Source organism: Camelina sativa, chromosome 18, assembly GCF_030686135.1.
Source record: "Camelina sativa cultivar CO46 ecotype springtype chromosome 18, ASM3068613v1".
NCBI classification, from domain to species: Eukaryota; Viridiplantae; Streptophyta; class Magnoliopsida; order Brassicales; family Brassicaceae; genus Camelina; species Camelina sativa.
In genome coordinates, this window is record NC_141897.1 from 18,385,657 (window position 1) to 18,398,329 (window position 12,673).

Consider the following 12,673-nt stretch of genomic DNA (forward strand, 5'->3'; position numbering starts at 1 on the left):
ATGGAGAAATATAACTAATAGATGGAGAGTTCAAAATTCAGAAGTTATTGGGAAGTTTGGCAGCATCTACATTTCAATTTATGTTTTAAAATAATAAGCTTTTTTTTTGTTTTTAATTATCAAAACCCTTTTTTAAGATGTTGGTTTGAACATAATTTCTTTAAACATGTGAAGACTGTAAAATAGATTTGTATGGCTGTAAATAAAACAGTAAAAGCAAACAGCTAAAAACATATGAGTTTTATAAAATTTTATAATCCTGGATTTTTGTTTGTCAAACAAATCAGAAATTATTTTAGTAATATCTGTAGTTTCATTAATGTAGACATATTTTGATCGAGATACAAAAATGAAAATATATGAGTTTTATGATAGACCGAGCATGTGATCGACGTATCGGTGAAAGTCATTAATTGATATGAATTTTCTTAACTGGTGATAGTAAGTACCCTTACCCTTACCATAGTTTTAAAATTTTACGAGTTTCGAGAAACAAAAACAAACTGAGTTAGTAGTGAACATAATTAAAATGTTATGTTGATGTGGTAATTTAGTCCATACGATTTATAATAATTAGGTTTGGTAATAAAAGGAAAAAGGAAAGTGAAAGTGGGGACTAATATAGATTCATGCAGATCTTCGTAGGGATTCTAAGTGTAGTGGACCACTTCTCTTCGTTGTACATATTTTTCATTGAAATGGTTTATAGAAAAATATCCATTTAAAACTCGAGATATCTGTTAACTTGATATTGTTATATAAAGCAACATATAATATTCATATTTCCACACTAACTGAATTGGTTGTTCGAACATACTGTTATGTTCTACAGGGTTTTGGATGATTTCAGTAGAGGAAGAGGATATATATGAATATATGATAATGCGAAGAAGTGATATCTTCTGATGTATAATTTTTTTTAAAAAATATGTACTAATACCGTTTATACAACCACCAACATATATTGAAAAATGAAATTGCACAACGTTTCTTTTTTTTTTGGTAAATCTTGTTCACTGATATGCTCTTTTAAAATAAGAACTTTGTATGGTACATTATTTTGATCGTCAAATCGTTTGATGTCTATATGCTCGTGTTACAATTCTCATATCCAAATTACATTAGAATTCCACAATTGATATCGTAATCTTTGACTAGATCCCTCGATAGTTCCATCACACCCATCACTAGCTGTACTTTTATTTCATGTTCTTTTGTTTTCTGTAAACTTTGCACCAACTGAAATAAGGTTTTGTTTATAATAAGGACCAAAACTTTTTTCCCATTTCTTCTTCCATAAATAGTTCTAAAACGAAATTTAACTATAACAATTACGAATAACAGAATGTGGGGTTTATATAAGAGTTTTTTCTTTATTTCATGTTCTTTTTATTTTCTGTAAATTATCGTGTAACTGTTATCTTCCAACATATTAGATAATCGATTATATATAGGTTTATTACAAAATTATGATATACTTGTTCATTTTTAGTTACCATTCGGTATTATTTGTTGTATTTATATCTACATATTTCTAACTTATTTTGATTTATTTCTATACAGTATCTTCATATATATATATATATATATATATATATATTTTTCATTTATAAATTGGTCTCACATCGTAATCATAATTTATCTATGAATCAAAAATCTTGACTATACTATTTAGAAGAGAAAGAATGTTAGAGAGAAAACACAATAAAACAAAAAGTCAAATAAAATCATCCTCAAATCTTTTCTAAAGAAATATGATAAATGTGAGGAAGCTAAGAAACAAGATTATATTACAATTAAAATATGATCGTTAGAAATAAGGAACCTACAAGAGTAAAATATGGTTGTTTTACATTTGTCGGATAGATATTCGAATGTACTATATTTAAAGTCAGAAAATATATTGTCCGGTTTTCTTTATTATGACAAAATGATTACGATTATACTGATAATACAAGATAAAAGCTAATGTTTTCCCCTTACATATATAAATAAAACAAAGTTTTTGTAAGTCAAATTTAACTGAAATTTCCTTGGTAACAAAACTGGTTCGCATGGATATAATATCTCAATACGTTACGCAAACTATTGCTACTGTTTAATTGATTTCGAAGGCTTTAAAAAAGTATGGTTAGCTTTAAAAAAGGCTTTCAACCATTCGATTCTAAATCATTACGTGAAGAAGAAATTTATCTCTCAATTATATTAACAAGAAACAAAATACCGGTCTAAACTATTGATTCTGACTCTAATTCTCACGGAAAAGTATTGTTTACTACTTAGTCAACTAATAAACAAATAGTTATACGAACTTACGATTATATAGTATATTGTATATAACATGGTGTCGGCTGTATATCACGTACTTACACGAAAAATACACACATTACACATACTACAAAAGACACATATGTCTTTGAACAGATACAACTAAACAGTCTTGGACATGATAAAAACGAGACACGTAGGACATGCTTTATACGATTGTGAAATGTGTGGGAAGAGAGAATGTGACATTAATTAGACACTGGCAGGATCCTACGACAAGATCAACTCGATCTTCGATCAAATCAAAGTGTCTTAGAGATAAAACAGGTAAGATTTTGAAGAAAATGGTTATGAGGGAATCTTGGACGTGGGTCCAAGATCTTGGAAATTTCGTTACAGCTCTTTTCTATGAAACAAAGAAAAAATTACTTGGATTCTCTGCCATTATTCATGTCTTTTCGATCTCTCTTGTTTTGTTTTTCCTCACATTTGACGGACGTGATTGATTTGGTACGATAAACTTTCTCACAAACTTCTTTCGTAAGAAACAATGAAAGTCCTATCTTGAAACTTGTGAAAAATAAGGCTGTTCTGACTTTTGAAAATCTGTGTGAAAAAAGATTAGGTTATATCGCCAAATTTGAGACATACGCCATCAATCAACATAAGGTACAAATACTAAAGATTTAAGTTTCAAGAGTAAAAATAGTTGTTTGTCCAAAAAGGAAAAAAGAGTAAAAATAGTCTCTCTTTTTTTTTTTGACAGCAGTAATTATAGTCTTGTTAGACGTGTGCAACTTGATGTGATAAGTGTATCTTTTCATCACTGCTGATTTTATTAGGATCGCGAAATTTGTTTAATCTTTTCTCTCCCTCTCTCTCTTTCTAGCTCGTATATAATAAGAAACGAAGACAACGATTATAAATTAAAATCATGGAACCTTATAGAAAACATGCATAAACCTAACTATACGATCAACGAGTCCGAATACAACAAATCTAATGGTTCGATTTTACTTTTTCCGTATTAGCAATTATATATAGTTGAAAATTTTGTTCCATAATTATGTTTGTTTTGTAAAAAAAATATATATATATTATTATTTGTTGATAGATAATAAAAAAAAGATTGTGAGGAGTGGAATACTTTTTTCTTTTCTTTTGGTGCCAACTTCTTTATTAAACTTCTTGGAATGGATCGATAAAGATGCTTTTGAGTTTTGATACTTCGAAATATATTCGGACATTGATGTTTCTGTGATTTTGTTTGTTTAGTCAAACAAGAAATTTCATGAGAATGGATATATAGATGTTGTGATACGGGTGATCTATAAACCTATTGGGGATGTAAACTTTTAGTTGGGTCTAAGTCAAGTCTCTCAAGTGGGAGAAGTGTACGTAATCTGGCCTATGAACGCTCGATCGAATCTACGAATATCTTCTCAGCTTTCTAATGTGTAGCCCCACAATATCTAACAAGCATAAAGAACCGGGAATATGACGTAACAGGATGTCCCGACAGTGTGTACCTTATTATACTACTAACCGGTTTTGGTTTATTCTGGTACAATTTTGTCCATATATGTACCTCTCATTATTTTTTACGATAACTACCCAAATGTACAGCAAGCAGCACGGTTGCAAGAACTTGTGGAATTCATACAATCTCAGGTAATCAAAAGTCTCCTCAATCCTCTTCTCTCATTCCAAGTTTCGATGTCTCTCAAATGGTTCTCATTGCCTTTTAATGGTTTTACATAAAAAAAGGGAAGTAGCAACAGTGTCTCGGAATCATCACCAAGAAGAGATGGTTCTTCCATAGACAACGTTTTGGAAGATATGCAGTCAAGAATTAAACGACTCGAACGTTGGCACACCATTAATACGGTATCGTTTAAGATGATCGTGTTAAAACACCAGTCACATCTTTACTTTCTTCCTGTTTACATTATATGATGATAAAAAGTAACAAATATGGTGGAAACAGGTTCTATGGACATTTTTGATGTCTGCGCTCGTTGGTTACTCTCTCTACCAAAGGAAGCGCCACTAATAAAAATTCTTTCTCTGGTAATTTTCCTTTCTTCTTTTACTTATTTGCTTTTACCAAAAATAATCTAATCACAGAAAAAAAAGGGTCGATGCTAACCTGTGGGAATATCCAATATACTGTAAGTATACCCAAAAGCGTCTTCTTTTTGTTTCTCTTTTTGTTTACCGAGTCCCCCAGACATTGTAACTATCATTGTTTAGTATTAAAAAAAACTCACAAGTAAGAACTTTATTAGTCCACAATATTGTACATTCACTATGTTTACTGTATCAGTATTAGTTTACATTTTTATAATATAAAAGCATGCGGTAAAAATTAAAGAATCCCTGAGACGTTGTCAAAACACAAAAAAGCCTAACTCAAAGAGATAGATATGTTGGTTACAATCCCCTCCGATGTATCGGATTCCGGGGTCGTTCACTCGAAAGGCCTCTTTAAGGTATGATCCCCTTTGCCTTCAAAAAATAATTTGCAACAACGTATAGAATCACAAACAATATTGCCAGTATCCACCACCTTGTTCCAGCTGCAATTTCATCATCAAAAACCACAGTTAGGTTTCTGATCGGAAACCATATTGTTAAAACGGAGAGTTAAAAGGAGATACCGTAATACGCACGTTTTTCATTCTTTTTTTCAATAACGGTTAACCTTGCCCTTGAGTCAAAAGATACCGACACTAGGCACCTGCAAAACCAAACCCAAAATTCAAACTTCAGAATATTTTTTTCTTATCTTTTTGCTTGTTTTGTAATCATTGAATCGATAGTTCTTAGGTAAACACTTGAGCCCTAGTGAGTAGAGCAAAAACCTTGAATCAGGGGAGAAAGTCAGTGCTGTGACCAAACCGAGATGCGCTTTCTTGACAATTTGGTTAGTTTGCTTTCTCGTCGAATCAAGTATCAAAACATCTCCTTCAAGGGTTCCTCTGCAATTAAGAAAGAATCATGCTTACCGAAAAATAGTAATACTTGTTATCTGTTGGTTCTAAAAGTGAGAAGAAAGCTAAACTTACATCGCAAGCAGCTTCCCATCAGGTGAGACATTAAAGGCTGATATAGAGTTTTTTTCAATAGGCTTTGACTCTTTTCGTTTCCATGATTTTGTATCCCATGTTATAATACTCCCACCACGTTCTACGGAAACCAAATCAATCCTCTGTTGTTAGCAGCGACAAAAAAAAAGTAGAATTTTAAGTTCTATGTTCTCGCACTTTACCAGTATTTGCAGCAACGTAAAGAACTTCATTGCCTGCACTGTCTACAGAAAATCTACAGGAGGCAAACATCTCATCCTGCATTTCAGTATTTCAACTCATCAGATCCACGACAATAATGTTGGAATTGTGTATATAAAAAAGTTAAAAGAGATACTACTAAGAGCCAAACCCAACTGACCTTCTCTTTTGATAGACTGGCAACAGCAGTTGAAGCATTCACTTCCCAAACCCGACAAAGTGGACCTCCAAGAGATACAAGAAATTTACCATTTTCGCTGTAAACAAATAATATTTACTATCAGGAGGATATCTGTTAACAATCATCCCTGTTCGAAGATGACCCCTTTCTCATCAAGAGAAAAGACCTCTTCCCAGATAACAAATGATTCCTTATATGAAAGGAGAAAGCAGACCTGAAAGTTAAGCTTTTGACTGATGAATAATGTGCCTGAGACTCATTAAGTAACGAATTCATGCTGGGCCATTCAAAAACCCTCAAAGTCCCATCCTGTACTGCATCAAAACAAAATGCATAAGAACCACTACTAAACAAACCTTCTTTCTCTGTTATTTTAAGAATCTAAGAAACTTTTTACCTCCGCACCAGCAGCGAGCACAGATCCCTCCGGATTGAACGCCAGAGCCAACTGTTGTCCAACATCTTTTAACTCTTGAATCACTTCCTCAGACTCTTCACCAGCCTGATTATCCTCTCGTGGGCTCATAATAATGTTATCCCAACCAAACAGTCTGTGTATCAAGAGAACAGCACTAGTTATATATAACCACACCCCTTGAGCTTTCTCTCTACTCCAAACCATAAAATCCAGAGACATAACTTATATCTCTATTGTTTGTATACAGAAAATTCAAACCCATATATGCTTCTCAAACATAAAGTCCCAAATTCTAATCACAAAAACCTAGAAATCTGATGAGTTGTGAAAATCGAATGAGAGAACTACTCACCTACAACTGTTTTGCAATGCACAGATAAGACCACCTTCGCGAGGATGAACAGCCATCCGGTAAGGTAGATCAGTGCCAAGAACAAGCCTACCCAGCTGAAATTGGATCATTCGTTTTTAAGTATCGGATCTAAACAAAAGTAACAAGAGACCCTCCTAGCACATGCACTTACAGGTTGTTCCGAGAGAGAGTTGGTGTCGAGATCAACACGACAGATTAAGATGACATTCGGGATTCCGCTTCGTCCCTCTCCCCCTCCGCCGGACAAAACGATGCAGCTCCGAGACGACCAAGACTCATCAACATCATTTTCTTCGGATTTCTCTGGATCCATAAGGATTTTAGATCTAACAGCAACCTCCGGGATCCAATCGGCGGCGTAAATCGGTACACCGTAACTCTGCATATTCTTTGACGGTTGTACAACTTAACCAAAGTAAAGATGACACATGAAGTATGTATGGAAAATAAATTAAATTGTTTATAAAAATAAAAATAAAAAAACCAAAAGAAAAAAAAAGAAAAAAAAAGTTGGAAAAGCTTCAAAGTTGGAGGCTATGAAGTGTGTACGTGAGTACGTAATGGGCTAGGCCTAGCTTTCTCTAACTGTCTATGTAATTTGTTCAGCCTTTTACAGACGGCCAGATTACCTTTGATAGCAGCATCTGAAAGTTTTATGAATGGGCCTTTCGAAAAATATAATGGAAAAAAAAAAAAAAAAATGTGATGGCCAGATTACCTTTGATAGCAGCATTTGAAAGTTTTATGAATGGGCCTTTCGAAAAATATAATGGAAATAATAAAAAGAAAAAATGTGATGTCTGAGCCCGGGTTTGAACCGGGGACCTCTAGTGTGTGAGACTAGCGTGATAACCGACTACACCACCCAGACACTTTTGTTTGTTTAAAGCATCCTAATTAGTTAATTCGAATTATATTGAATGAATTTTTTTTTTGTTTTTGTTTTTGCCATGAATGTTAAATATATAACAACTCATGAATATATTGAATTTCGTTGTTAAAATTATTATAAACTAAACTTTGTTGAATGTTTTTCTTTCTAAAACTTTATATGAGAGGCCTATATATATTTAAGAGAGTAAAGGGTATTTGAAAGCACCAAATTAAATAGCTGCAAAACAAATGAACTATTCGGTTAGAGAGGAGATATAAAATATCTTAGGCTAATGGGAGAAGAAATCGAAAGTACTGAATTTGAAGTTTGAAATTGTTTTGTTAAGCAAAGGAATAGTAAGCTAAAGAGATAGGGATGAATGGATGATGTGTGATGATTAAGATGAAGATTAAAATAAAATCAGGAATGACCCAAAAAGTCTTTTTCGAGCCACGAGTAAAAAACATAAAAATTCCAAATCTTAATTTCGTGGCCAAGAATGGTTGGATGGGTTTAAATTCGGATGATCACTTGATTTCCGAAACCCTCATTATTACGACGTACGCCCTTATCTTACAAGTTTTTGATTTGTTGAATCAATTCCAAGTCTATCCCATTTAGTTGTCAATGAAAATACAATAACGTATAGCGGCGAGGCGAGGAAACAATTTGTAGGTGACTGCTATGTCATTTTTTTCAAAATATCCATCTACTAAAAAATTTATGGACACGTAATGCGTCGCTTCTACACCGTTAAAATGTGACTACATTTTCACCGTCGTGAGTGACCTCAGCGTATATTCTCAAATGTTTAGTGTTTGGTTTCAATTTCTACACATACGTTGGTTTTTTTTGTTTTTGTTTTGGGTAGTTTCTTGAGTAGTACATAAATGAAGTTTTGAAACAGTATCATATCAGTTCGGTTTGAACTATCTATTTAATGAACCTTTAAGTACGGTAATTGAATATGCTTATAGGTACTAAGCGAATCATTAAATGTATAAATGTTTTTTTTATAAGCTTAACCTTATCAAATTTAAACATTACTACAAGAAATACTTGTTATTGTGCGGGGAAGGGTAATAGCAAGTATAAGTAATTATAGCTCCCCTAAGATCATTTATCAGAGAAGAAATTATCAAAATATATAGTTTCATTGTTTTTTTTTGTCAAATAAATAGTTTCATTTTATTTGTCTTCAAAAAATATTTATTTGTTGACTTTCTATATATAAATAGCTATTAGCCATTAGCCAATTAGTGATAGGCAATTAATCTGACAACAAATGAATAATATTATCGGCCACTTCATTCATAATCTTTTTTGTTAATAACATTCCACGCAGGAATAATCTTAAAAATCTGTTACAAAATAGAAGTAAGTACAAAAAACATTTAAGATAGTGGAACTCTAATGGCATGTTGAGAAGACATTACGAAAACGAGTTTACCCGAAAAACATCATGGCACATTTACAAAATTCTTTTAGTACGATTGAAAAGTTATCAATAGTAAAAATAGAAATAAACCAAAAATAACCTGAAAGTAGGGCAGAATCTAGGAAACATGTCGAACATATTGCCAAGTTGGATAATGTAATGATGAACATTAGTGGAATTAAGACGCAAAAACAACGTCCCAGATCCAATATTAACGCCCACACCACATCAATATCACTCTTCGCCCAAGCAACTACGTTTCTTTTTGTTTCATTTTGTCTCTTATGAATGACTAAAATAATAATAAATCCCACATAAACAAACTAATTAACAATTTACTTAAAATACCCTCAACATGCAAGGGCATTATCGGTAATTCCGACATTCTCCACTCTCCTCTGTGGAAAAAACGGCGGCAAACAAAAAAAAAACCGCGACGGAGACGGTGGTGGTGGTGACTGAGGAATACAAATCTCCACCGAGAGGCAGTTTCAGTTATTATTCTTATTCATCTCTCAGTTGGCCTTGAGCATCTCCTTGTACCTCAGAATCGAGTCGAGTCTCTGTAGTTTCAGCTGCTGTTTGAATTTATTGATGAAATCTGAAGCTTTCGCGTCGACGCCATCTTCTCCGTCTCCGAAAGACGTCGATCTCTCGACTCTCGTCGTATCTGGTCTTCTCCGTTCGACGGATTCCACCGTCTCCGCCGCCGCTTCCTCGTGGCTTCCGGCGAATCCGAAACCCGATTTCTCGCTCGCCGATTTCGTCATCTTCGCCGACGTCGAAGCTTTCTTCTTCTTCTTCACCGGTTTTTTCGATTCCGATTTGCTCCTTACGTGCTTGTTGTTCTCTTCTTCGTGAAGAACCGGATCCGGATTTTGATCCAATTCCGGGTCGGATCTGTAGAAGGACGATAGCTTGATGGATTTAACCCGTTCTAAGATCGAAGGAGCCCGAGTTAAACCGGGCGGGTTGATTGGATTATTATATCCGGATCCAGTTGGTTGATCTTCCTCCGGGATTCTGAATTTTGAGATATCAATCGGGTCAACCCGACCCATCCGTGTCGGGATGTTTTCGAATCGGGTCGGTTCCGTGTGATGATGATGATGATGAGTGTTATCATTCTCCTCCTCCGGGTTATACTGCTGGAATTTGAAGTACGACATGTTTATTGATTTGACCCGATCCAGAAGAGAGGGAGCGCGTTGTAACGGAGCCGGATCCAAGTGTCGATCCGGGTGGGAATAAGAGTGAGAGTGAAGAGCCGACCCGGTCACGTCGTGTGGGTACTTGAAATAAGAAGACATGTTGATTGATTTAACCCGCTCCAAAAGAGAAGGAGCGCGTTGTAACGGAGGAGCCGGATTCGGATCCCGGTATACATGAAGATCCGATCCGATTACGTCGTGGTGAGCCGCCATAGAAAAAAGCTCTGTTTCCGGATGAGGAAACTTGTAGAGATGGAAATTGATAGACTTAACTCTGTCGATGATAGACGGAGCTCTAGCTAACGGAGCCGGAGCATGACCTGACCCGAATCCATCGTGATGTTGTTGCTGATGATGTTTTCTTGAACCTGAACCGAGTCGAGACGTTACGACGATCGTGCCGATCATGAGATTGAGAAGGAGGAAGAGCGTCGTCGGTGTGAACCAAGTCGCGACGGTCGATAGTAACTCCATTTTTTTTTTTGGGTATGTGTTTATGTTGGTGTTGTCGGAATGAGAACAGAGCAAAAGGAGTCTATTTATATTTATTTATTTTTGTTTTTTTTGAGGTTTGCGTTTATTTATTTAATTTTTTTTCTTTATTTTGCAAACTTTTTTGAGAGTCTTGACTGTTATTATTTGGTCTTTTTTAATGGTTTTAGTTTTGATTATGGAAACGTCCGAAATATTTAGAGTTAAATGCGTTCACATAAGACGCACGTGAAATTCTTATTTTCTCTTCTTTTCTTCTATTTATATTGCTAAAAAAAAGTGATATTGTTTGCACTTTGTGTATGATTTTACAAGAACAGCTCATTATTAATCAAACTACTTTTTATTAATAGGCAATAAACCAGTTATATGGATGATGATGATGACTACGTGAAAATAATAACTACACGTTAATGTAAAGGTTCCATCGCACATGAAAAATACATACACGGTTAGATTTTATCTTTGTTTCCGGAAGTCGAGAGGTGGGAACAAGTTGAATTGACATTAGTACATTACTATTAAATTTTATTGTCAGTGTATCAATTAATGTAAATTGTCACGCATAATATATTTTATTTCTACACACTTGATACTTGATAGTGTAAAATATCTTTAAATGCGGTGAAGTAAATAATGAAAAAGCTAACGGTAGAAATGTAAAGGAAAAGAGCTGGAAACAAGTAAGAAAGAGATGCTCTAGTTCTTTTGACAGGAGAAAGTTATGTGTAGGGCTCATCCTTTAGTGTGAATTGAGAAATCATATAAAGTTCCAAAATTATTGTGACAGGAGAGAGACCCCATCTTATTAACATGCATCAACTTTTTTTTCATTTCTGTTTAAATATATTTGAGTTTTTAGATTAGACCACCCATTTCAACACGTTTTTTTCTAATCTAAACCTTACGAATGACAACTAACTCTATTATTCACACATGTTTTACGTGTATAATTTGTCTAGCTTGACTTTAGGGTTTTCCTGGTCTGGTCTCAAATTAAATGATTGAGTGATTCTTGAGCTGAGCTGCTACTTGTAACTAGTACTATATATACTATGTAACTAATGCAAACTGAAGAGAGCATGAAATTATCTTATAAAAATTGGTGAATTTTCCTTCTCAACTTCACAATATTTGCGCAAATTTTTTCTTGATTTCATAATACCTGATGTAGGGGACGCGAAGTGAAGTTATATCAAGATTGACGATGCGATTGCATATTGTGTGTAACCTTACGTGCACACCACTTTTATATATATTTTATTCGAATTAAGTGGGTATCAAGTAGTTAATCAATTAAACAATTTTTCGAATATTTTGCAAAGCAGTCTCAACCATTTAGCTTAGTATAGCTGCGACTAGGCTAGTGTTAACGTATTGATGAAAATATATAAGACTATTCCAAGTTGAACATTTTTTTTTTTAAAAAGGAAGTTTGTTTACCGTTGAAGATAGGGGTGGGCAAAAAAAACCGAAATCCGAAAAACCAAACTGGTTTGGTTATGGTTAAATCTAAAAATCAGTTTATTTTTCATTTTAATTAACCATTTGGTTTAGCTTTGGTCTGGTTAAAAACCGTAAAACCGAATGGTTTTTTTGGTTTTTTATAAAAATTTAGGATAATTAGGTATAATTACTAATTAGTTTTTTCAAGCTTATAAATTTATATTGTATAACAATATCAATAAATTTTTCCTTTATTGGGCTTTAATTATTGATGTCCTATTAACCTATCGAATTACAAAACCTTAACCGAAGTCTCTATTCCCTAACCTATATATATTCATAATTATTTTTATGCTTATTTTTAGTTATTTATCAACTATTTATTTTTTAAAAACATGAAATAACCGTTAAAAACCGGAACCAAACCGAAACCGAACCAAACTGTGATACATATGGTTTTTATATGGTTTCATTTCTGATGAAACCGAAAAAACCATAAACCAAAAGACCGAACTGTAACCAAACCGAATTACATATAGTTTTTTTATAGTTTCATTTTTATAAAACCAAAAATACTGTAAACAAAAAAACCGAACTGAAACCAAACCGAAAAACTGAATGTCCACCCCTAGTTAAAGATTTATTAATGAAGAAGTGTGAGATACGGGATATGGATGTAGAG

General features: G+C 33.8%; 1 protein-coding gene, 1 long non-coding RNA gene, 1 other non-coding gene and 1 pseudogene across 7 annotated transcripts; 1 reads left to right on the plus strand and 3 right to left on the minus strand.

Annotated features, from left to right (window-relative positions):
* The first annotated feature begins 3,609 nt into the window (after window positions 1-3,609).
* Window positions 3,610-4,579, plus strand: LOC147923048 (uncharacterized). The gene is made up of 3 exons (XR_015589029.1): window positions 3,610-3,939; window positions 4,036-4,155; window positions 4,256-4,579. It is a non-coding gene; the product is annotated as an uncharacterized LOC147923048 (long non-coding RNA).
* On the minus strand, window positions 4,531-7,089 carry LOC104761764 (SEC12-like protein 2). Of its 4 annotated transcripts, none has more exons than XM_087499502.1 (10): window positions 6,682-7,089; window positions 6,510-6,604; window positions 6,137-6,290; window positions 5,954-6,048; window positions 5,719-5,815; window positions 5,540-5,615; window positions 5,337-5,457; window positions 5,133-5,249; window positions 4,941-5,008; window positions 4,531-4,847 (listed from the first exon to the last, which is right to left on the minus strand). In XM_087499502.1, the coding sequence occupies exons 1-10, from the start codon at window positions 6,913-6,915 to the stop codon at window positions 4,756-4,758; spliced, it is 1,149 nt and encodes a 382-aa protein (XP_087355628.1). In that variant the 5' UTR covers window positions 6,916-7,089; the 3' UTR covers window positions 4,531-4,755. The 4 variants fall into 4 exon arrangements, with proteins under 4 accessions (XP_087355628.1, XP_087355627.1, XP_087355630.1 ...); XM_087499501.1 differs by having other exon boundaries at window positions 4,929-5,008; window positions 6,682-7,035; XM_087499504.1 differs by having other exon boundaries at window positions 5,954-6,053; window positions 6,682-6,967.
* Window positions 7,090-7,327: 238 nt separating this feature from the next.
* TRNAV-CAC (transfer RNA valine (anticodon CAC)) lies at window positions 7,328-7,401 on the minus strand. Its single transcript has one exon. It is a non-coding gene; the product is annotated as a tRNA-Val (tRNA).
* A 1,699-nt stretch (window positions 7,402-9,100) lies between these two features.
* On the minus strand, window positions 9,101-10,744 carry LOC104761765 (pathogen-associated molecular patterns-induced protein A70 pseudogene; annotated as a pseudogene). The gene has a single exon (XR_015589232.1). The product of XR_015589232.1 is annotated as a pathogen-associated molecular patterns-induced protein A70 pseudogene (transcript).
* Between the last annotated feature and the right edge of the window lie 1,929 nt (window positions 10,745-12,673).

Bases quoted from the DNA above. Each gene is read 5' to 3' on its own strand.
- LOC104761764 (XM_087499501.1), bottom strand. From the start codon at position 6,915: ATGCAGAGTTACGGTGTACCGATTTACGCCGCCGATTGGATCCCGGAG. The intron at 6,049-6,136 runs GTAAAAAGTTTC...GATGCAGTACAG, and splicing joins TGCTCGCTGCTGGTGCGGAG to GATGGGACTTTGAGGGTTTT. The intron at 5,616-5,718 runs GTCAGTTGGGTT...ACTGAAATGCAG, and splicing joins CCAGTCTATCAAAAGAGAAG to GATGAGATGTTTGCCTCCTG.